This window comes from Equus caballus, chromosome 15 (assembly GCF_041296265.1).
Source record: "Equus caballus isolate H_3958 breed thoroughbred chromosome 15, TB-T2T, whole genome shotgun sequence".
NCBI lineage: Eukaryota > Metazoa > Chordata > Mammalia > Perissodactyla > Equidae > Equus > Equus caballus.
In genome coordinates, this window is record NC_091698.1 from 81,143,690 (window position 1) to 81,168,769 (window position 25,080).

General features: G+C 43.5%; 1 protein-coding gene across 50 annotated transcripts in view; it reads left to right on the plus strand.

Moving 5' to 3' along the window:
• Positions 1-24,534, plus strand: part of LOC100054688 (xanthine dehydrogenase/oxidase) — a 73,144-nt gene extending 48,610 nt beyond the window's left edge. For 22 of the 50 annotated variants that reach the window (XR_011426513.1, XR_288445.4, XR_011426525.1 and 19 more), the window contains 14 exons: positions 527-613; positions 4,171-4,362; positions 4,553-4,698; positions 5,493-5,574; positions 6,163-6,258; positions 6,917-7,045; positions 7,699-7,773; positions 16,250-16,302; positions 18,129-18,243; positions 19,021-19,086; positions 20,187-20,377; positions 20,515-20,703; positions 22,036-22,212; positions 23,908-24,534. Coding sequence is in view for 17 of the 50 variants with exons in the window: in XM_070236550.1 (XP_070092651.1) it covers positions 527-613; positions 4,171-4,362; positions 4,553-4,698; positions 5,493-5,574; positions 6,163-6,258; positions 6,917-7,045; positions 7,699-7,773; positions 16,250-16,302; positions 18,129-18,243; positions 19,021-19,086; positions 20,515-20,703; positions 22,036-22,263; positions 23,908-23,958 (1,509 nt within the window). In the remaining 33 variants the exon portion in view is untranslated. Of the gene's footprint in view, positions 1-526; positions 614-4,170; positions 4,363-4,552; positions 4,699-5,492; positions 5,575-6,162; positions 6,259-6,916; positions 7,046-7,698; positions 7,774-16,249; positions 16,303-18,128; positions 18,244-19,020; positions 19,087-19,193; positions 19,326-20,186; positions 20,378-20,514; positions 20,704-22,035; positions 22,264-23,907 lie in introns of all 50 variants that reach the window. The other 28 variants (XM_001501646.6, XM_070236552.1, XM_070236561.1 and 25 more) reach the window with 11 other exon arrangements.
• Positions 24,535-25,080: the final 546 nt, after the last annotated feature.

Here is a 25,080-nt window from a genome sequence, read left to right on the forward strand (position 1 = left end):
TTCTCCCATTCCCCTGTTTTAGTGGGCTTGAAGAAAGTAACTTCGTCTTTTGGGGTCCATTTCCTCACTTATGAAGTGGCCTGTAGGGTTTGTCTTGATGGTTACATAAGGTCAGGGGTGTGAAAGCACATTCGTGCTCGTGCAAAGTGTTACTTTTATTGTTTGCTGGCCAAAAGCTGTGAGGGGAGCCTCCAGCATCTTTCCTCGTTTCTCTTCCCAGCCCTGCTCCCTGCCCTTTCATGACCAGCATCCTCTTTTCTACCTTCTCACTCTCTCTGGTAGAACCAGAAGCCAGGAGTAGGTAGAAAGAAGGAGGAGGCTGGGGAGACGGTGTCCAGAGGTGAGGATCCAGGGGTATGTCACTGGGGAGATGTCAGGTCCTCTCTTCTCCACCCGTTAAGTTCACCTTGTTTTCTTGGTGTGATGTCCTGTTCTTTCCGTTTCCTCCAGGTAGCGTAGGTGGGAGGAAATGATTAGAGATAGGCAGAGGAGGGGACTGTGGAGAAATCCCTCGCCTTTTTGGCAGGTTGGCTTCATGAAGACTGGGAGGATTGTGGCTCTGGAGGTGGATCACTACAGCAATGCTGGGAACACCCTTGATCTCTCTGAGGCTGTAAGTAGCACCCGCCCCTGCATCCCGGGGTGACCGGGAGGTCAAGGGCACACCCTACAGCTTGTTCGCACATATGAGTACAGTCCTCCTCATTTCTTGCCTGTTACTGTTGCAGTAGTCTCCTAAATGGATCCCACTTGGGTTCTCCATCCTTGGTTAATCTCCACAGCACAGATATGATCCTATTACTTCTCTGATTAGAAACTCGTCCTTCCCATTCTTGCCAAGCACGCAAAGTTACTTACAAAACTTTATGTACAGCATGGTGATACTGTGTGTGTATGAATGTAATAGTAGTTTTATATATATATAGTTTTATATATATATATATATATAAAAAACGATATGCAGGGAAAATGTGTGAAAGAACATACACCAAATAGTGATTGGATGAGATTGAGGTGGGCACACATTGTCATTTCCTACATTACAAATTATTTAAAATTTGAGTTGATGAGTTGAAATTTTTTTTAACTATTTCATTGAAGTATGCTTTTCATGGTATAAAGCTCACCCATCTGAAGTATACAATTTAATCGTTTTTAGTAAATTTAGGGTCATACAACCATTATCCCAATCCAGTTTTGGAACATTTCCATCAGCCAAAATGATCTCTTGTGTCCATTTGCAGTCATTCCTGTTCCCAACCCCCAGACCCAGACAACCACTAATCTGCTTTCTGTCTTAATAGATTTTCATTTTGTGTGGTCTGTTCACGTAAATAGAATCATACCTTATGTAAGCTTTGTGTCTGGCTTTTTTTCTCAGAATAGTGTTTTGAGGTTCATCCATGTCATAGCACGTATAGTCCTTCATTCCTTTTTACTGATGAAGAATATCCCCTTGTATGGATAGACCATATTTTATTTTCCATTCACCGCTCTGTGGACATTTGGGTTGTTTCCAGTTTTTAGTTTTTGTGGATAATCTGCTTTGAACATTCTCATACGAGTCTTGTGGAGGCATATTTTTTTGTCAATTTTGAAAATTAACAAAGTTACCTTGGTGGTACTACTTTTTAAAGTTTTTTAAATCTTAGTTTTATAGCCATACTAGTTACATACACATAGATTCCTGTTGTAAAATCAAGCATTTCAGCACAAGCAGAGTTCCCATTGTCCCCCACTTGGGTGCAGCTCCTCCCTGCGAGGGGCTCTCTCATTGGCTCAGTTAGGAAACTTCACACTTCAGATCTTGGGTAAAAACTGCTCCAGAAATGAAACATTACTAGTATTCTCACTGTTTATAACATTTGCTTCTTGGTGCTGTAGGAAAAATCAGGTTGAAAAAAGATCTAGTACTTGTCCCAAAAGATCTTACAAGCTTTTTAATTCAATCCAGCAAGTATTTATTATGTGCCTAAGGTGGCAACATGAAGAAGAACATGGCATTGTTTCTGCCCTCAAGACATTCACAGTATGGTGGGGGAGACAGATAGATAATAAAAGACAAAATGAAATAGAAGTACAAGCTGAGAAAGTGCTAAGGGAAAGCAGAAATGGAAGGAATTGAGACATACAAAAACCATCTAGGATGACTAAGACTGAAATAATCAAAGATGCGAAAAGAAACCTGTGGGGAAGTAAACTAAATCCAAAATGAAACCCACAAATAGAAACTATCGTTTATCTCATCAGAGAGATGAGACATTACACCTTAGAGAAAGACCAGGATGCTATAAAAATAGAACAGTCAGAGAATAAAAATGAAGTCTTGTGAATTAAAACTGTGAAAGCAGAAGAGGTGAAAGAAACTTGAGGAGCTCTTCCCAACAAAGAAAACAATGTGGAAAAATAGGAGAGAAAATATAACATAATTGGAGGTCCCATCCAGGAGATGCAAGTAATAGAAGTTTCAGAAAGAAAGAATGGAAAAAAGACAGAGGACAAAGCTATCAGTAAGTAATTTAAGGAATTTCCCAAAACTGACAAACGCACATTTTGAGATTAAAAGAGCCCTTCCAGTAACCAGCACAATGAAGGAAAATGAACCTCTGCTAATTTACATCATCGTGAAATTTTAGAAACCTGGGGACAGAGAAGATTTTACGATTTTCAGGGAGGAAAAAAACAGAGCTCATTCCAACACTTGGAAAAGCATTGATTGGAGTTCTCAATACTGGGGAGCTAGAGTGAATTAGCAAAATGCCTTCAAAATGCGGTGGGAAACTGGGAAATGTATTTTAAACCTAGAATTCTATATGCGGCCAAATCATTAATTAAGGGTTAGAGTAGAATAAAGACATTTCAGACATGCAAGTTCTCAAAAATATTCCTGTCTACGTACTCTTTGTAAAGAAGATATGGAAGGATGTGTTTCAACAAAATGAGAGTGTAGAACCAAGAAAGGGGAAGACATGGGATCTAGGAATAGGAGATTCAATATGGAAGGAGGCAAGAGGAATCCCCAGGATCAATGTGAGTGGAAAATCCAAGGGCAGCCAATTTAAATCGGAGTAGGCCAGAAGGCTTCAGGAAGGATTTCTTCAAAAAGACAAAACTGATAGAAAATCTAATATATTTGAACATATTGAGAGCAGATTTTTTGAACTGGGGAAAACTTTAAGTTGACTTGGTAATAAGTGCATAGAAGATTAAGCAAATGAAAAAATAAAGATAATATTAACTCCAGGAGGAAAAATGTTATCAAGAAAGAGAAGTAATCATAGTACAACTATATGGTTCACCTATAAGTAATGTTTACAGAATTCTGATATTAAAGTGACTAGTGATCAGATCAAAATATAACTATGTGGGAGATAGGAAGCTGATGTGTAGCAGGGAAAGGGGTTAGGTAGGAACTAAATTCTCCTTTTCCATAAGGGGAAAACAATATAAGAGTCTAAAACTGGAAAAAACGAGAAGTGGCAACATAAACACATTGTTTAGACATGTGGAAGTTAATGTAAATAGCTGATGAAGAATGAGTGGTTGCCTCTGGGGAGCAGAAGGAAGGGAAGAGGGGGGGGCTGCTGTTTTGCACAACATGACTTATGGAGGCATTTGACTCCAAACTACTTCTAGTACAACTTTAATGGGAATAAAAGCTAATTTAAAATTAATAAAGTCACCTTTTTTAGAGGCTAGTGATCAGTTCCAACTAGAGGGTCTGGGAGGGTTTCCCGATGGAGTTGCTGAATGAGGACTTTAGTAGGTGGGTCAGGGGAGGAGGGGCGTTACAGGTGAGAGTAACATGCAGTCAGAAAACAGGATCAAAAAAATACATGAAGGAAAGGTCCAAAAGTGTCTGGAATTCCATGCTTAAAGACATATGGACTTTACTCTGGAGATAATAAGTGCCGTTTTTAAGCAAGTGCTTGACCTGATATGACCTTAGATTTTAGTACGAGACAGGGATGGAGGGAGGAGGCACTGAAGGCCAGGAGCACAGTAAGGAGGCTCTTGCAATATCCCAGGGAAGAAATAATTTGGGCCTGAGTAATAGCAGTTCACAGTGGGGCTGGGAAAGGCAGGGATGGGTGCAGCCCTTGAAATCTCTATTTTGAGGAGCCAATGAGGTCAACACAGTGTTCTCTCCCACTCTCACCTCGGCTCCAGATAATGCAACAAACTCTATTACACATGGACAACGGCTACAAAATCCCCAACATCCGGGGCACTGGGTGGCTGTGCAAGACCAACCTGCCCTCCAACACGGCCTTCCGGGGATTTGGGCGGCCCCAGGGGATGCTCATTGCTGAGCATTGGATGAGCGAAATTGCGGTGACCTGTGGGCTGCCTGCAGAGGAAGTAAGCTGGGAATTTGGTGGCACAAGTCAGAGTGGGTTAGCCTACTTTGAGGGGACAGTATATCTTGGGTATCTCCCATGGGGGCAGAGGATGAGCAGGGGCTGTTGAGGGGTCTGGAAGGTTGACTTTAGGATTTGCCCCCCTCATCTCTTGCCACTGACTGGGCCTCAGTGTCTCTCTCCTTGGGAAGGTGCGGAGGAAGAACATGTACAAGGAAGGGGACCTGACACACTTCAACCAGAAGCTCGAGGGGTTCACCTTGACCAGGTGCTGGGATGAATGCCTGGCAAGCTCCCAGTATCACGCCCGGAAGAGTGAGATTGACAAGTTCAACAAGTACGTGCTGAGCGGGGAGGAGTCTGACGTTCTGGTGCTCTCTGGGGTTTCATGTTCTATAGCCTTTTTGTTGAACTCAAAATATGAAGCTAGTAGTTTAATGGATAACTTATGAAGCTGCTGAGTTTACCAACTTGTTCACAGCCATCTCTTTAAGATCCTGAAATGACCTTCAGCCTGGGGCAGGTGGGCTCACAGCACTGAGCATCATAGCCCATCAGTGTGGCTCATCTTTACACGTTTGTCTCCTTCCGGGTACACCGTGTTCTAGCGAACACCAGCCCAGGTCTGAGAACATCACAGTTATGCGCCAGCTCTGACACTACTCTCTGAATGTGACCATGGCAGCCACTCCATCTTCCTGAGCCCCCATCTGCACAGTGGGGATGATTATGCTGGCTCTGTCTTCCTCACTGAGTTGCTCAGAAAACCAAATACAAAGCACAGTGAAAGTGCTGTCATTCTCATCAGCGAACCACAGTTCCTCCCTGGGACAATCACCGTCCAAGGTCACTGGGGCACTCTGACCGGAGCCGAATTCCACTCAGGGAAGAAGAGTGATGATACTTTAAAGCTGGTTCTCTCAAGGGTGGGCCCTGCTGCGGCTGCACTGAAGGACTCAGAACCCAAATTCCTGCCTTTCTCATTTTATCTCCGTAATTGGGGCACAACTCAGTGATAACAAGGGCTATATGGGCAGCACTGAGGGTGACTTCTTCCTGTTTTACAAAGGTGTTGACTGAAAATATGACCTTTTGAACACAAATATGGTAAGAATGTGACTTTTTCTCCAGGGAGAATTGTTGGAAAAAGAGAGGATTGTGCATAGTTCCTACCAAGTTTGGAGTAAGCTTCACAGTTCATTTTCTGAATCAGGTAATTGCTTTATATGATTTTGTCCATCCCCACTGGACTGGGGCTCCATTTCCCCCTCTGTTTGTAGTGTTGCAGGGAAAGCCCATTGTCACTGGTAACAGAGCTGCCTAGAGGAGCTCTTTGCTGTTAAAATGGAAGTTGAACTCGCATATCCCTTTGTCCCATATGTCATGGGACAATGAGAACAGCATGGGACTCTGAGATGTGGGGTCAACTTCTAGTTCTAACTCCTCCTGACTGTAGGACTAAGGGCAGTTACGGTGCCTTTCTGATCCCATTTCTTCATCTATAGAGTGAGGACAAAGATATTTGACCTATCTCCCTATGAGAATGTGAACAAGATATTTGACCTATCTCCCTATGAGAATGTGAGTCAGACAGAGAGAGATGAAAAAGTTTTGCAAACTCCTGAAGAGCTACATGATTAAATCATGAGATCTATACTGCTCTGATTTCTGCCTGGGTTTATATCCAAAATGTTGCTACTGGTTTTCTTTTTTTTCCTGGGGCCCAGAACCTTTGGTCCCAAGCCCTAAGCTGAGTTAGCATGTACCAAACTTTGTGTCTGGCATCCTTCTCTTCCCTTAGGCAGGAGCCCTGATTCATGTGTACACAGATGGCTCTGTGCTGCTGACCCATGGGGGCACTGAGATGGGCCAAGGCCTTCACACCAAGATGGTCCAGGTGAGCAGCCTGGGACTGTGGGAGTCCTCTCTGACTCCATGGTGTCTGTGTGAGGGAAGATGCTGTGACAAACACAGTGGTGGGATATACCAGAAGCCGAAGCAGGCCTAAGCTCTGGCCCTGGCCCTGCTGCTCATCTACATGTGACCTTGGGCAAGTCTGCTCCCTTTCTTGGCTTAGTTTTCTCATCTGTGGAAAGAGGTTGGCCAGGTGATCTCTGAGGTCACTTATGTTACCAACACTCTAGGGTTCTGTGACGGTGTGTAAGGTGGGTGTGTTGTGTGCATAAAGGTAGCTAGTTCTGCACACACATGAGACTCTTTACAGTGGAGCTGGGAGGATGGAGTTGGGTCAGAGTCGGCACACCTGCTTGGCTCATGGGACTGGCCAAATTGGATTTTGTAAAAAGCCAAGGTTAGCTTAAAAAGGCACTGTTAGTCACCATTGGGTTTTGAATATTTTATCCACTGAAATCACTCCATAAAAATTGCTGCTTCAAATTCAAACAGATTTGAGAACATCCCAGTCTCAGTAGAATTATAGTTTATAAAATTATTTTCTTGCTTGTAACAGTGAACCTGAATCCCATCTTGGGGAGAAGGCAGACGAGCCCCATGCTAACCCCTTCCCCAGAGTGTGATGTTGTCTCTCTTGGCAGGTGGCCAGCAGAGCTCTGAAAATCCCCACCTCTAAGATTTACATCAGCGAGACAAGCACTAATACTGTGCCCAACACCTCTCCCACGGCCGCCTCCGTCAGCACTGACCTCAACGGGCAGGCCGTCTACGTAAGGAGCCTCAGGAGCTGGCAGAGCTGAGGGCCAGCCCAGGGCTTTGGGCCTGGAGGGTCCCCCAGGTGGGAGCTGGAATGGCCCCTGCAGGCTCTTTGGCTGTGGCCATGCCTGTGGCTCTCTTATCCAGGAGAATGCTGTTCCTCCAAACACCAAGCTAAAAGAGAGGCTGAAGAACTATAATCACTTCTGAGGGTAGGACGGGGAGGAGAGTTGGAAGGAATGCAGGGGGTGCTATGAAGACATACTCCCTGCTGTTAGAACTGGCCATAAGACAATGGACCAAAATTGGAATTCAACTGTGGGGTTGGCCAGTTAAGACCGACTGGCTTCTCCTCCCACGTGGAGGATGTAATCTAATGAAGGGGTTTGATGGGAGAAGTACCTCCTTAGGATCCCTCAAACATTTCACTGTCTGTCAGCCTGAGAACTGGGTCAGGAAGTGCTCTCCAAGCAAAGGCCAGTGTTGGTCCCTTTGGTAGCGTCCTTTAGCTTCCACCCTGGGCCTCTGTCATTCTTGAGAGGGTACCAAGTAGTGACACCCTGGGAGCACCGTTACTAGGACATAGCCTTGCTGAGGCCCCCAGGGTACCTGGGCCGGGGAATGCAGAGGATTTATGTGTCTGGTGTGTGATGGATGTGTTCTTTAGGAAGCGTGTCAGACCATCCTGAAAAGGCTGGAACCCTTCAAGAGAAAGAATCCTAGTGGCTCCTGGGAAGACTGGGTAAGTCTGAGTTGATCCATGTTCCTTTTGCAGATGAGATGGGGATTAAGAGCAGAGCTTCTGTCCTGACTCCAGCAGGAATAGGAGGTCATGATCTAGTCACTCAGGCAAAGAGAAGTTGAGGTGGTCTGTATGATTTCACGGGGCAAGTAAATGCTCAACCTTGCTGGTCTCCCTTTCTCTACAGTTTTCATAGTTAAGGGGAGTCAGTTGAGGAAAATTTTTGATCCAGGATCTTGGAAACCCTGAGGGATTTGTGGGCTGGCTAGTCCTGAGCCTGAGAAGGTGGAGGTGACTGCTGAATATGCTTCACTGTGAAGTCTTGGCTCACTTGGCCTGGTCCTACACCCAGCTCATCCAGTTTCAATGAGCCTGGTTTTCTTCAAACTTCCTTCTCTCATAGGGCTGCCCCAGCAACATCTCCCCCTATCAAGCTCTGGAGTCTGGGTCCACTGAGATTCCATCTGTGAGAAAGCAGGGAAAAGGCATTGCCCAAGAGGTTATATCATGACTGTGACTTTAGGAGTGACACAACAAGCACCATACAGAGTAAGGATGAGCCCAGTTCTCTGATTTCTCCTTTGGGGGCCTGCATGTCAGGAACTCTCACAGGGATGCTGCAAGGAAGTCTCTCTGAGGTGGGAGGCTTCAGCTCCTCCAACAAGCAGAAATATCCGTGGCAGCCCTGCTTCACTGTCTCCCTCCTGTTGGAATGGCAGAACTGGGCACAATAGTAACGCACAAAATGTGCCTGCATACAGCCCAGCTCAGACAGTGCAAGTCTCCCTCAATAGATTCAAAGAAAATAAGCTATTTTTCTCAGACGCCCTCATCTTACGCCTCCCATGACCTCTACTTCCCTTCCCACACTCATAGATACCACCCACATAAATACCACATGAATGTTGATTGGTTTTTGTAGTTTGAATTTTAGCATGGATTTGTCGGGCAATGATAATGTTTTCAACATTACAATCTGTTGAACTTTATAGATCAAGACTTTACAATCTGTTGAAATGAGCGTTGTCCTCAATAACTGACCATGTAATCCAACATTCCTTATAAGCAGGAAACCCCAACAGACGCCATTACCAAAAAGGTGTGATCAGGAGATGACAGGCATCTAATCTCTTCACTGTTTGTACTACACTGAAAAACGTGCCATTATCACCACCACCACCATATATGTATATATTTGTACCAGATATATACATGGTAAGGATCCTAGAGAAATTCTTTCTCTAAGCCTTAGTTTTCTCATATGTAAAATGAAGATAATAATAGTACTGATATTGGAGGTGATGTCAGCATCCTGGCAGAGTGAGGTCTCTCAGAAATCTTTCCCCTCCAATTTACAACAACAACAAAAATCCATAATATAACAGAGGACAACCTAACAGAACACAGAAAATGTCAGAGAGACCTAGGTAGCCGTATGCTGGAGGGCGGAGAGACTGGAGCCCCCCTTGGAGGAGGTGGAACAGGGTAACAGAAATCTTCACTTCTTCCCCTTAAAGACTGTGATCAGGAACCGTGGGAGGCCTCCAAGTGAAAAGAAACAGGGGAGGGAACATTCATTCGTGGGAACACCAAGGACTCCCAGGGGCCTTGCAGCCTACAGGAAAGCTCTCTACCAGGGCAAAATCTTCCACGGGGGGTGACCCATCAGCCAACACCCAGGAGAGCAGATAGTGAGAGCAGAGGGAGAAAACCCTGAGAGCATGCAGGAGAAATCTCCCCTCCTCCCACCTGCTCAGTGTGGCTCCAGCCCCTAGGATTTCGGCTGAAAGCAGAGGGCTCAGAATACGTGGCTCTTGACTCCCACCCAGTGGCAATAGACAGTAACTGTGGCCAAATAATGCCAGCATGCTAAAGAAGAGAGCCACTCGCTCTACCAATATCAAACATTATATTAGATCTCCAGACCAGAGAGAAAATGAGAAGTACCCAGAAAGCAGTCCTGAGGACATAGAAATATGTAATCTAAATGACAAAGAATTCAAAATATCTATCATCAAAAAACTCAATGAGGTAAAAGAGAATGTAGAGAAACAATTCAATGAGTTCAGGAGCTACTTCATAAAAGAGATGGAAACTATAAAGAAGAATCAATCAGAAATATTAGAGATGAAAGACACAATGGAAGAAATAAAATGTGGATTCCCTGAACACTTGAGTGGACATCACAGAGGAGAGTATCAGCATAATCAAAGATAGACATGTTGAAATGCTCCAGACAGAGGAGAGTAAAAGAAACGAAGACTAAAGAGAAATGAATTAAAACTAAAAAGAAATGAAGAAAGTCTCCAAGAAATATCCGACTCAATTAGGAAATGCAACATAAGAATTATAGGTATTCAAGATGGAGAAGAAAAGGAGAATGGAGTAGAAAACTTGTTCAAAGAGTAGTACAGAACTTCCCAAACTAGGGAAGGAAATTCACATGGAAGAGGCTGCCAGATCTCTTAAATATGTCAATGTCAAAAGTCCTGCTGCAAGGCATAGAGTAGTGAAACTGGCAAAACTGAATGACAAAGAAAGAATACTAAGGGCAGCAAGGCAGAAGGAAATAACCTACAAAGGAACTCCCATCAGGCTTTCAGCAGATTTCTCTGTAGAAACCTTACAGGCTAGGAGAGACTGGAATGACATATTCAAATCATTGAAAGACAAAAACTTTCAGCCAAGAATACTCTATCCAGTGAAAATATCCTTCAGATACGATGCAGAAATAAAACCTTCCCCAGACAAACATAAGTTAAGGGAGTTTGTAGCCACAAGATGTCCCCTACAAGAAATCCTCAAGAAGGCCTTCATACCTGAAAAAGAAGGGGGGCGGGTAAAGGGGTTATAAAGCATGAAGTAAGGAGTTAAATAGGTAGATAGAATCAGAGCAGGATAGCAAATACTCAAGTATAGCATTAAAGACAAAAGGAAGGAAAACACCAAAAACAAACATAATCTTGTCATTTTAATCACAAACTCATAACACAAGATGGAATAAGATGTGAGAAAAACAACTTAGGACAGGAAGAGAAAAGGGACTGAATTGGTTTAGTCTAAGGAAATTAGAGGCCATCAGAAAGAGACTATCTTATCCACAAGATATTGAATACAATACAGGGTAACCACTAAAAAAAAAAGCAGAACAGAGGCACAAATAATAAATAAGGAGAAAACAAAGAAACACATCATAAAAAACTATATAACTCGATTGGTAGACCAAAACACACAGGACGAGAAACAAAGGAAATGCAGGAGACCTGGAAAACAAGTGATAAAATGGCAGCATTAAGCCCTCATATATTGATAATCAACCTAAAAGTACATGGATTGAATTCTCCCATAAAAAAACATAGAGTGACAAAAAGGGTTAAAGAACAAGACCCGAAAATATGCTGCGTCAAGGAAATATATCTCAGCTCCAATGAGAAACACAGGCTCAGAGTGAAGGGATGGAAGATAGTACTCCAAGCTAATGGCAAATGAAAGAAAGCAGGTGTTGCAATACTTATATCAGACAAAGTAGACTTCAAGATAAGACAGGTAAAGAGAGACAAAGTGGGGCAATATATAATGATCAAAGGGACAATGCATCGAGAAGAAATAACACATAAATATCTATGCATCCAACACAAGAGCACCAAAGTACATAAAGCAACTGTTAACGAACCTATAAGAAGACATTAATAATAACACAGTAATAGTAGCAGACCTCAACACTCCACTCACATCAAGGGCTAGATCATCCAGACATAAAATCAACAAGGAAACAGTGGAATTAAATGAAAAGCTAGACCAGATGGACTTAATAGGCATGTATAGAACACTCCATCCAAAACAGCAGGATACACATTCTTCTCAAGTGCACATGGAACATTCTCACGAATACACCATATGTTGGGAAACAAGGCAAGACTCAATAAATTTAAGAAGATTGAAATAATAACAAGCATCTTTTCTATCACAATGCTATAAAGCTAGAAATTAATTACAAGAAAAAAGCTGAGAAAGGGACAAAGATGTGGAGACTAAACAACATTCTATTGAACAACCAGTGGATCATTGAAGAAATTAAAGGAGAAATCAAAAATATTTGGATACAGGGTGCCAGCCCTGTAGCCGAGTGGTTGAATTCATGCGCTCTGCTTTGGCAGCCCGGGGTTTCACTGGTTCGACTCCTCGGAGCAGACATGGCACCACTTATCAAGCCATGCTGAGGTGGCATCCCACATGCCACAACTAGAAAGACCCACAACTACAAATGCACAACTATGTACTGGGGGGCTTTGAGGAGAAAAAAGGAAAAAAAAATTTAATTTAAAGAAATAAAGAAAGAAAGAACATTCTTTAAAAAAAAATATTTGGATACAAATGAAAATGAAAACATACCATACCAAGTCATATGAAATGCAGCAAAAGCTGTATTGAGGGAAATTCATCACAATACAGGCTCACCTTAACAAACAGGAAAAGACCCACATAAGCGATATCAAACTACACCTAACTGAATTAGATAAAGAAGAACAAACAAAGCCCAAAGTCAGCAGAAGGAGAGAAATTTTAAAAATCAGAGCAGAAATAAATGCTATTGAAACAAAAAAGGCAGTACAAAGGATCAATGAAACAAAGAGCTTGTTCTTTGAGAAGATAAATAAAACTGACATACCCCTCGCCAGACTTACAAAGAAAAAAAGAGAGAAATCTCAGATAAACAAAATTAGAAATGAAAGAGGATAAATAACAACAGATACCACAGAAATACAATGAATTATAAAAGAATCCTATGAAAAACTATATGCCAACAAAATAGACAATCTAGAGGAAATGGATACAGTCTTTGACTCTTACAACCTCCCAAAGCTGGATCAAGAAGAAACAGATAATCTGAATAGACCAATCATAAGGAAAGAGATTGAAACAGTAATCAAAAGCATCCCAAACAATAAAAGCCCAGGACCAGATGGCTTCTTTGGGGAATTCTACCAAACATTCAGAGAGGATTTAATACCTATCCTTCTCAAGCTATTCCAAAAAGTTAGGGAAGATGGAACACTTCCTGACACATTCTACGAGGCCAACATCACTCTGATACCAAAACCTTACAAGGACAACACAAAAAAAGGAAAACTATAGGCCAATATCGCTGGTGAATATAGACACAAAAATCCTCAACAAAATATTGGCAACCCGAATACAGCAATACATCAAAAAGATCATACATCATGATCAAGTGGGATTTATACCAGGGACACAGGGATGGTTCAATATCCACAAAGCAACCAATGTGATACACCACATTAACAAAATGAGGACTAAAAAGCACATGACCATCTCAATAGATGCAGAGAAAGCATTTGACAAGACTCAACAGCAATTTATGAGAAAAACTCTTAATAAAATGGGAATAGAAGGAAATTACCTCAACATAATAAAGCCATATATGACAAACCTACAGCTAATATCATACTCAATGGGGAAATACTGAACACCATCCCTCTGAGAACAGGAACAAGGCAAGGATGCCCACTACCACCACTCTTATTCAACATTGTACTGGAGGTTTTGGCCAGAGCAATTAGGCAAGAGAAAGGAATAAAAGGAATCCAAATAGGGAGTGAAGAAGTGAACCTCTCACTGTTTGCAGACAACATGATCTTACTTATAGAAAACCCTAAAGAATCCAACAGAAAACTATTAGAAGTAGTTAACAACTATAGTAAAGTTGTTGGGTACAAAATCAACTTGCAAAAATCAGTTGCATATCTGTACTCTAATAACAAACTTACAGAAAGAGAACTCAAGAATACAATTCCATTTACAATTGCAACAAAAAGAATAAAGTACCTAGGCATAAATTTAACTAAGGAGGTGAAGGACTTATACAATGAAAACTATAAGACATTATTGAAAGAAATAGATAATGACATAAAGAGATGGAAAGAGATTCGATGCACATGGATTGGAAGAATAAACATAGTTAAAATGTCCATAGTACCTAAAGCAATCTACAGTTTCAATGCAGTCCCAATCAGTATCCCAACGACATTCTTCATGGAAACAGAGAAAGGAATCCTAAAATTCATATGGGGTAACCAAAGACCCCGAATTGCTAAAGCAATCCTAAGAAAAAAGGACAAAGCTGGAGACATCACAATCCCTGACTTCAAAATGTACTACAAAGCCGTAGTGATCAAAACAGCGTGGTACTGGTACAAAAACAGGCACACAGATCAATGGAAGAGAACTGAAAGCCCAGAAAGAAAACCACACGTATAAGGACAGCTAATCTTCCACAAAGGTGCCAAGAACATACAATGGAGAAAAGACAGTCTCTTCAATAAATGGTGTTGGGAAAATTGGACAGCCACATGCAAAAGAATGAAAGTAGACCATTATCTCACACCATACAGAAAAATAAACTCAAAATCTATCAAAGACTTGAAGGTAAGACCTGAAACCATAAAACTCCTGGAAGATAATATAGGTAGTACACTCTTTGACATTGAACTTAAAAGGATCCTTTTGAATACCACGTCCTCTCAGACAAGGGAAACAAAAGAAAAATAAACAAGTGGGATTTCATCAGACTAAGGAGCTTCTGCAAGGCAAAAGAAACTAGGATCAAAACCAAAAGACAACCCACCAACTGGGAGAAAATTTTTGCAAATCATATATCTGATAAGGGGTTAATCTCCATAATATATAATGAATTCACACAACTGAACAACAAAACAACAAACAGCCCGATCAAAACATGGGCATAGGATATGAACAGACATTATTCCAAAGAATATATACAGATGGTCAATAAACACATGAAAAGAAGTTCACCATCAATAATCATCAGGGAAATGGAAATCAAAACTACACGAAGATACCACCTTATGCCTGTTAAAATGACTATAATTACTAAGACTATAAATAACAAATGTTGGAGAAGGTGTGGTGAGAAGGGAACCCTCATACGCTGCCGGTGGGAATGCAAACTGGTGCAGCCACCATGGAAAACAGTATGGAGATTCCTCAAAAAACTAAAAATAGAACTACCATATGACTCAGCTATGCCGCTACTGGGTATCTACTCAAACAACTTGAAATCAACAATCCAAAGTAACATATGCAGCCCTGTGTTCACTGCAGCACTATTCACAATAGCCAAGACATGGAAACTATCTGAGTGCCCATTGATTGATGATTGGATAAAGAAGATAGCATGTATACACACACACACACACACACACACACACACACAATATGGAATACTACTCAGCCAGAAAAAATGAAAAATTCATCCCATTTGCACAACATGGAAAGACCTGGAGGGAATCATGCTAAGTGAAATAAGCCAGACTGAGAAAGACAAACTTCAGATGATTTCACTCGTATGTGGAATATGAATAATCACATGGACAAAGAAAACAGTTCAGTGGTTGTCAGGGGAATGGGCATAAGGGGAGGGCACAGGGGGTGAAGGGGAGCACCTATGTGGTGATGGACAAGAAATAATGTACAACTGAAATTTCACAATGATGTAAACTACTATGAACTCAAATAAAAAAAATAGTAAAATAAAATAATAATAATAGTACTGACATTATAGGGTTGTATTGAATATTAAGTAAGATAATTCATACAAGGTACTCTATAGCAACTGGTACATAGTAAAAATGTTGGTAGTTGACGATGATCATGATGTGAGATATATCGACTACAAATTAAATCTTAGTGTTGTGCTAGTGCTGTGGATACCAAAAAAACTTATTAATGTATTTAAAGAGATAGAATAGATGGATAGATAGATGGATAGCTTTATTAACAGGAAGGTATAACTAAAAACTCAAGGTTAACAGGCTAAGTATCAAATGAGCAATATAGAGAGTTGCTGTATAAAGCCAGAGCAGGGAGTCACTGAGAAGAGGTGGTTGGAGTTGCAAGTGTGAGCTGGTTGTTGAGGGAAGAAAAGGATTTGGACAGATATAGCAGAGGAGCCACATGAATGAAGGCACAAAGGTCTGGGGACATGGAAGGGTTGGCAGAAAGTTAACACTTGCGTTTGGCTAGAGTGGCAATGATGTATGTGCTACATAAAGCCAAAGAGAAGATCGGGGTCCTTAATGTCAGGCATTTGCTCCATAGGTGATGTGGAGTCATGGAAAGCCATGGAGCAGGGGAGTGAAATGGGCTGTGTGGTATGTTAAGATAATCACTCTGGCTGCACTGGGCCACACGGCAGAGTGGAGAGATGACTTGAGGCAGGGCGACCAGTTATGAGGCTGTTACAGGCTTCTGGGCTTCAGATGATGAGGACCTAGTGCAGAGGTGGCAGTGAGGATGCAAGGTAAGGTGTGGAAGTGAGTCACTAGTAGAAGGAGTTGATCAACTTCCAGAGGAGGAGGATGAGCTCATGAAAGCTTAGTGCTGGGTTTCTGGAAAGCACGCCTACCCATTCCTGATGGCCATTTCCTCTTCTCAGGTCATAGCTGCTTACCAGGATGCAGTGAGCTTGTCTGCTACTGGGTTTTATAAGTAAGTATGGTGCTGGTCTCGCCCATCTCACAGTGTGTGGTCATCCTCACCTCAGAAGTTCCCTCCAACATTGAACTCTGTCGGCCTTTGGTCAGGAGAGAGCAGTTCCACCAAAACTCTTATCTCTTCAATGGATTTCCATTAATTTCAATTTAAAGATGCTCTAAAATACACAGATTACCAAATGATGTGTCAAGAAGGCAAAAGCAGCTGCGGCCATATCAGAAGATCTGCGTTCTAGCTCTGGTCTTAAAGTGTGCTGTTCCACCTGGGGAATCAGTGATTCTCTGAACCTGTTTCCTCATTTATGACATAGCAGGACAATTACCAACCATTCCTCCCTCAGTATCTCCCTGCAAGAACCCGAGTGTCTGGTGTTCTGAGTTACCCACGTGTGTTAATTTGTACTACGCATTTATGGAATGGAAGGAGGATTTAGAGCATGTGAGCTTGTTCCAAAATGCAGAATTCAGTGGAACTTAAAGTGAGCATTAGAAAAGAGCACACATCTTCTGCAACTTTAAAATTCAGTAGCAGCAGAAAGAGCTACAGACGCTGCCCATCTGATTTAGAAGCTGTAAAAAGATATGATCATGTTTACTGTCAGCCGTAATGTTTTAGCTTTCTCTGGGAAGTTCAACTAGGACCTTTTCTCTCACAGATCAATGGATTTGGAAAATAGTATAATGTTTGCTTTAAAAGGTCTTGTGTGAATGTATGAACATATGTATATTTTCTATATGTAATATATATAGTATATATGTGTTATACATATAAACACATACATCTATTACATATATATTAGGCAAAGTAATGTTTTCCCAGTGCTCCCTGGGTTATGTAATATTTGACTTAACACAAACACAAACTAGTGCCGATTTACTCATAAGTTCCCATTTCACTTTTGGAGTTAATAAAACTGGGGTTATATAAGGGAACCCAGATGAAGATGGTGATGTCAGAGGTCAAAGGAGGATGGTTTCTCCTGGGAGAAGCCTTTCCCTCAGGTCTGTATTGGTTTTGTTTTCCTGCAGATTCTGATCATATCAGCTCACATTATTTCTGTGTAATGTGTAGAACAACATAGATACATAACTATAAACTCTGGGTGTGAGAATACACACACACACACACACATACGTATACACAGATATACATGACTCATGCAAAATTGGAATTGTATAAGATACTCAGGATTGAAAAAGAAAAAAAGTATGCGAGAACATCTGCTTTCATTAGTATCAGTTTCCTCAAATCGCGTGTTGACTTTTAGAAGGGGCCAGTGGATGAGGCGTAATGCAGACAAGTGGCTGCTTAAAGATGCACCCAGGCTGCATGAGATACTGATCTTCTTAGCTTTCACCTTGAGAAAGGTGAGCAGCCCTGTGAGCAGGTGAACTTGCACGAGCAGCCTAGGAGCCAGCACAGGCAGCACCTTTGGTTCTGAAGATCTTGAATTCTAATTCAGTAGGTCCTTTGGAGTGTGACTTTCATGTCCTTCATGAGCTCAGGCAAATCTGTCACCTGTTTCTACCACGTAGAGGCCAGCACGCTGATACTAAACACTGCTCGGCTGTACAGGATGATTCCTATAAGGGACATTGGTACAATAGGGCAGAGACAAGAGACAAAATTCTCTGGAATATCTGGGTTTCAGTAATGAGTTCAAAATATTCAAAACACATGGACGTTTTTTAAGAACAGCTGAATGAAAAAATAAAACCTTTGGGGTCTTGAGATTTTGTAGGACAAGCTGTGTGAGTGTGTATGGGTGGGGGGCATGCTCATCTTAACACATGTGCAGTATTTTCTGTTTTCTCCCCCAGAGCACCCGATGTTGGCTACAGCTTTGAGACAAACTCAGGGAATCCCTTCAACTACTTCTCGTATGGGGTGGCTTGCTCTGAAGTGGAAATTGACTGCTTAACAGGGGATCATAAGGTAAGGAGTTTGCAAAACATTAGTACTAAACGGGAAAAGAGAAACAACTCAATTGCAATACCAAGAGCTGATAGAGACAAATTTTCTTGTTGGAAAAATAACGCCTTACACCAAAGCTTGGCAAACTTCATATAAAAGATTGAAGAGTAAGTATTTCAGGCTTTCTAGGACACAAAGACTGTGTCAACCACTCAACTCTATCGTTGGGGCATGAAAACAGCCATAGACATATGTAAACAAACGAGTGTGGCAGTGTTCCAAAAAAATGTTATTTATGCACACTGAATGTGAATTTCATATAGTTTTCAGGTGTCACAACATATTCATCTTCTTATTTTTGTCAGTCATTTAAAAATGTAAAAACTGTTATTAGCTCACAGGCCCTACAAAAACAGGGGATGGGCTGGATTCAGCCATGACTTGTAGCTTGTTGACTCCTTCTAGCATGATCCACCCAGACCCAGGTTTGAAGCCCCAGGAACCTGGGAACCTACCATTCCTACTCACGTGTGGGTGTGTGCACACTTATTTCCAATTACTGAGAGGGCATCGCCACTCCCATCCCCTCCCGAGCTGCTATGAACTCCAACTTCGGCAGTGACGATGGCAGTGGAGACTGGCAGGGACATGAACACCCCTGCCTGAGCGAGCCCAGGGCACTCAGCTTGTGAAAATACTGTTTGGGTTGGCATTACTAATCTAAGGGTCTCCAAGACCCATCTATCATTTCTCACATCCCCTTCTGCTCAAACTGCTTTTATTTTGCTTCTGCTTTAGAATCTCCGCACAGACATCGTCATGGATGTTGGCTCCAGTCTGAACCCCGCCATCGATATTGGACAGGTAAGCTCGTGGGGGACCAGAGTGGTGATGGACTTGGCCACTGGTGTGCCCCATCCCCTCCTAGGGTCACCAGCCACAGCATCTTGTGCAATGTCGTTTTTAAGCAGATCTGAACATGGTACCAAGTGAGTCTCCCTGAGAGCGGGGTTGAGATAGATGAGAGCCCACCCAACTCTTGAGGCAGAAGACAAGTCAATGTGGATTAACTTGGAAAGGGCTCTCACACCTCAGAGAGCAAGGTGATGAATGGTGAAAACATTGGGTGCAAACACACACACACACACGCACAGTTTGAGAGGGAGCATAACGTAGAATAGAGGTTCAGTTTGGGATCGATGTGTGGGCAGTGAGGTCAGAGGAGTTCTCTCCCTCATCATTCTTTTTCCACCTAGGACAGCTTTTTGTTCTGCAAGAAGTAAATGCTACCAAGCGTGAGTGGGGGCCACTGGGGGCAAAAGACATGTGTTTGAGTAAGAGGAGTAAAGAAATGAATGTCCTGAAGAAATCACTTTTGGAAAATTTGAGAGTATTGGGCAGAGCAGGTGGAACAGGAGACAGAGAGAGGAAGCCAGAACTGAAGTACGGAGCACCTGGTAGAAAATGTAAATCGTATTTCTCACAGACGGACCCTTCCTGAGTACCCAGAAACTTAGTTGCTAGTCAATCTGTTCACTAATTCATTGAACAACCACAGGGGGGAGCCCCTACTATGGCAGGCACTGAACTTGGCACCACAGACACAAGATGATTAGCACCTGGTCTGCTCCTGGAACAGGCTTGATTAACTATGGCGGTGCCATTTGTCACAATTCTGAGCAGTGAGGCTGAGAGAATGGACCTGTGGGCCAGCAGAGCATGGCAGGTGCCCTAAAAGATGTCTGTAAGCCATAGCAGGGACACGCTTTCTCTCAGAGGGAAGGCAGGCCTGGGAGTTCAAAAAGCCTGGAATCTACTGTCCAAGGAATTCCTTGTCTCTTGTGGGGCTGCTCAAAAGCGCGTGGTCCCACTCTGCACACAGGAGGAGTGTGGGCCCTTGAGGGACTCTCAGCAACCGTTAGCCGGTGAGCTGGCTTCTCAGCTTAGGGTTGCTATTTCTCCAGTGGCAACATAGAAGGAACATCTCCACCTGCCCTGCGGCAAGTTTTAATGGGAAATTATGCCTACCATTGAGTGACCCTCTTGGAATCGCTGACAAGTTCAGAAACGCCTTCAGTGTTAACGCCTTTACTCTGCCCATGCCAATGCCTGGCGAAGTTCCAGATAGGTTATCCTGGGCTGGGGCTGGAGCCAGGTAAGCAATGGAGGGCTGTTTCCAGCTTCTTTCCAGGCCCCACTCCAGAGAGGGCTTGGTGCGCATTGTGGGAAGCAGTGCCTGTCCTTGGAGGGGGAGAGGGGGCAAGGTAGCAACAGTCTCTGTCTGCCCTGCAGGTGGAAGGGGCATTTGTCCAGGGCCTTGGCCTCTTCACCCTGGAGGAGCTGCAGTATTCCCCCGAGGGAAGCCTGTACACCCGCGGCCCCAGCACCTACAAGATCCCTACATTTGACAGCATCCCCATTGAGTTCAGAGTGTCCCTGCTCCGTGACTCCCCCAACAAGAAGGCCATCTATGCATCCAAGGTAGGGCCATCTATGCTTCCAGGGCATCCGATTGCCCTGGGTCTGTGCTGCCTTCTGGTCTACATGGTGGGAGGCCACAGATGGTGATGAGATGTTCCAGCCGCTTGCCATGTGGAGCTGCAGGGGGCTTATCTGGAAGAGAGAAGAGGGCTTGATACTAGCTTTGGTGAGGGTGGTGGAGGGGTGGGAAGTCCTGCCTGAGAACCAGGGAACTGGGTGGAGGGTGACCCCCACCTCCATGTGGTCAAAGCCAGCTCCTTTGTGTGCACTCAGAGGGATTCCTTAATCCAGTCCTGTAGGTCAAATCTTGACCTACACCCATGTCTCAGGTGTGCATCCCTGGTGCTTGGTCCTAGAGATGACCTCACAGATACAGCACCCCTGTGGTCCCAGGAGAAGCAGCATGTTCCCTGCAGATGGGGCAGCACCTCAATGAACATCCCTTCACCTCTTTCAGTGGCTACCACCTGACCTTAAGCCTTGATCGGCATGCCTGAAGACTTATAACCATTCTCTATTTCCTCCCTGTCCCAAATAAGTATAAAAAAATGGTTGAAAATCAATTAAGCTGATTGATATAGTCCTAGGTCTAAGAAGAAAGACAGAAAATCACTTGTAACCAATTTGGTCATCTCATGGTTTACTTTCCTTTGGGGGTGGGTGGTCTGGGCCACTTTGTGGTCCTTGCCGTTGGCTCTCCCACTTTAGCATGCATCAGAACCATTGGGAGCTCATGGCAAAAATGCAGTTCTGTACGGCCCACCTCTGAAATCTTGATCCTATAGGTCTGGGATAGCACCCCAGAACACGCGTTTTAAATAAGTGCTCCTAGTGATTCTGATAGAGGTAGTCTCTGATCTATGCTTGGAGGACAAAACAACCTCTGCTAGAAAATGTTTTAATTCCTGTTTGTCATGAGGCATATATTCCAGCAGATGCTGTAAGTATAATATGGGTGTCTATAAATGTTGGTGTCAGAATTGCAAGTAGATTGTTCCCATAGCCTGATAATGGAAGAAACGGTTAAAATTCATGTGAGGTTTTTTTTCTCTATAAAATATAATTATTTAATGTAACTTTTAATGATACATTCTATTCGCATGTTGTCGTCAGAGAAAATCACATAGCAAGAGTTAACAAAACTGTGCCAACAAGGCTGAGTCATTTACTAGATGGGTTGTTCTGAGCCCCTGATTGATTTTGACTGCTCTTCCTGCCTTGCTTGGTGTGGCCCCTTAGTGCTGGCTGGGGTTCCCACGCAACACCAGCACTCCTGGTCTGGAGCTTGGGGCTACTTCCCCTGATTCTCTGTCCTGCACTCTGTCTTCTCAGGCTGTCGGGGAGCCGCCCCTCTTCCTGGCCGCCTCTGTCTTCTTTGCCATCAAGGACGCCATCCGTGCAGCTCGAGCTCAGCACAAAGATTATGATATGAAGGAACTTTTCCGTCTAGACAGCCCTGCCACCCAGGAGAAGATCCGCAATGCCTGTGTGGACAAGTTCACCACCCTGGTAACGATGCCTCTCAAGTGCCCACACAGTCCCGGGGAGGCCCGGGCAGAGGTCTGTGAATTGCAGGGGGTGCTCTGCAGAGGGGAGGGGGAGATGTTAGGTTCTGTCTCAACTGGGCAGCCCTGGGTCAATGCTGCCCTTCACTGTGCAATTAAGGCACCCCCTTGGACTTGCAGGAAAATAACAAGAAACCCCCGAAAGCTGCAGCTTGTAGCTGGGCCTCCTTAAAGGAAGGAGGGCTGTTTGATGCACAGCCATGACCCACAGGTTTCATTATTTTCCAGGAAGATGAGGGTGATGGGTAAAACTCCAGAAGAGCCTAATCTTTAGTGTCCACCACAAGCATTTTTGAGACCCTTCTTTCTTAAAGACACCGTGTGAGGATCTATGGAGATGAAGAGAAAAAGAGGAATTTATTCATTTATTAGATGGACCCCATTTGTTCTGTAATTACCATGTGCCATGCTGATACTGGGGACTCATAAGTGCCATTGAAGACTTTGGTGGCCTTTTAGGAAACCAGATGATCACATTGTATTGATTGGTTATTAGCTTGGATCTGTGTGTAGCAGAATGTAACAGGAGTTCCATGGTTGTTGGAATCATTCTGGGAACATGTGAGATACTTATAGTGGACAATGCCTGGTAGCCAAAGACCATGCCAGGACAGTTTCTTCCACCGCTGGAACCTCAGAACCAGCCCAGCCTCTGAGTTGTGATGAAGTGGGCACTGCACAGATAGGACTCTCCAATTGCCTTTGCATGGCAGGCTTTGTTGAGTTAGCAGAACCGGGTTCTTCCTGATACCCAAGTTGGATTTCCTCCTAGGTATTTGATAGGAAATTTGATAGGCCTTTCGGGTTTAGAGATGAAGTGGGTAGTCATGGACCCAAAGTGTTCCAGGGATGGGGAGGGTACAGGAGATCCCTCGGGGCAGACAAGTCTGCCGTCCCGGACCTCAGCACTGAGGAGGAGGAGACAGATGGGTCTCCAGTCAGGCCACCCTGCAGGTCTGCCAAGAGCTTTAGCTGTAGAGTGAGAACCGCAAACTATATGTGTAGCTCCCAGGCCATGAGGATGCCCACAGCTGTGCAGCAAATTTCCCACAGCCCAGAACCTTCCCACATGGCCCCGATACTGACAGTTCCCCAAACCCCATTCCCTGAGAGGAGAGGTGCTGCTTGGCTCCAGTAAGCTTGCACAGGTTACAAAGTTAGCTCCTTGCAGACAATCTGATACAGAACTCAATGATCTATTGAGCCACTCTGAGGCCCCAGACCTAAAGCAAAGATTCTAGTCCAAGCACCTCTGCTGTGTTTCAACACACCAGTGATTTAAAATCCCAGCAAAGGATTTGCATAAACAGCTGAATCTATGAACCAATCACGCTTTTGAAGGACTGTGAGTGCCACATAAGAAGGGACCACTTCCGTGTTTGTCCAACCCTGTATCTCCATAGCCTAATACAGTGCCTGCCACATGGAAAGTGCTCCATGAAAATAAAGGATTGACTAGGAAATTGAGGGGCCCTGTCCAGGGGTCATTCCCACAGTTGGGACGGCAGAGTGGTCTTTGGTCTTGGAATGGTGGTTGGCAGCGGTGGGAGGTGGCATGTGTGGGAGAGGGCAGGAGGGGACACTGTGTTGCATGCTATGAAAAGACCCTGGCAGTGAGTCTTCTGTTGTTCTTTCCTAGTGTGTCACTGGTGTACCAGAAAACTGTAAAGCCTGGTCTTTGAGGGTCTGAAGAGAAAGCTTGCAACAGAGTCTGCTTATGCTACACTGGGGCTTCCATGGAGCACGGAGCATAATGCTGCAGAACATGAATCTATAAAACTCACAGGATGGCAGTGCTGTGATTCATCAGGATGGTGCTTGGAAGAACACTGAATGCATTGGAAGATTTTGATCAAAAATATTATTTGCAAACATAATAGTCAGCCAAATCAGAACTGTTAGCCCAAGCAGTTAGTATGCAATTAGGGTCATTCCACGTCTGTCTTAATCATGTATTTGAAGTAGGTTTAGGAAGTATTTGTGCTATATCTTAACTCACCAGAAACCCTGTATAAACTCAAGTGCTGACAGTGTCTGTCCTTCAAAGAGGATTCCACAAATCTCCAGAAGCTTAAACCAAAGTTACTCTAAATCTGTGTGCTTTTCCTCAAAAGCTTTTCCTATACACCAATGTATGCCATATGACAACCTCAGATCCATACTTACTTTGCAGTGGGGCAGTGGAGTGAGATTCAAACCCCTACTCACCTTTGGGTCATAGGAAGAGAACAAAGAATGAAATAAATTCAAGGTTAATTGGATCCAATCTTGCTAAGCTGCATAGAGTAAGATTATTCTCTAACACCAAAAGCCAACCAGCCCAATTACTGAGTGCCTACAATGTGCTAGGTTTCTTTCTCTTCGCCCTCGTGCATTTCAAAAAAAAGGATCAGCTTTAAAAATCTTCATTTGAACCCAGAGTAATTTCCACTAGGAATGCTGCTACCAAAATCAAGATCAGCCAGAGCAAAAACAGTCAAGGAGTCGCATTCTCATCCAACTGTGTCTCTAACTATCTGTGTGATCTTGGACTCTCACTGCCCTTTTTCTGTGCTTCATTTTACTGCAAAATGAAAGGATTCAACTGGCATATCTTTAAGGTCTTCTCCAGCTCTAAAAGTGTATCAATACATGACCTGAAAAGTCATCATATAAGAGATCTATAGCTACAAAGATGTGGCTCCCCGACTACGATGAGATATCTGGGCCTAATGAACTCAGCTTAGGTTCCCCCCAAGTCCCTGAGGTTGGTAAAGAGGACAGGAAAAAGGCAAGTACCTCCTCTCATTGCTCCAATAGTGATTTCATCACT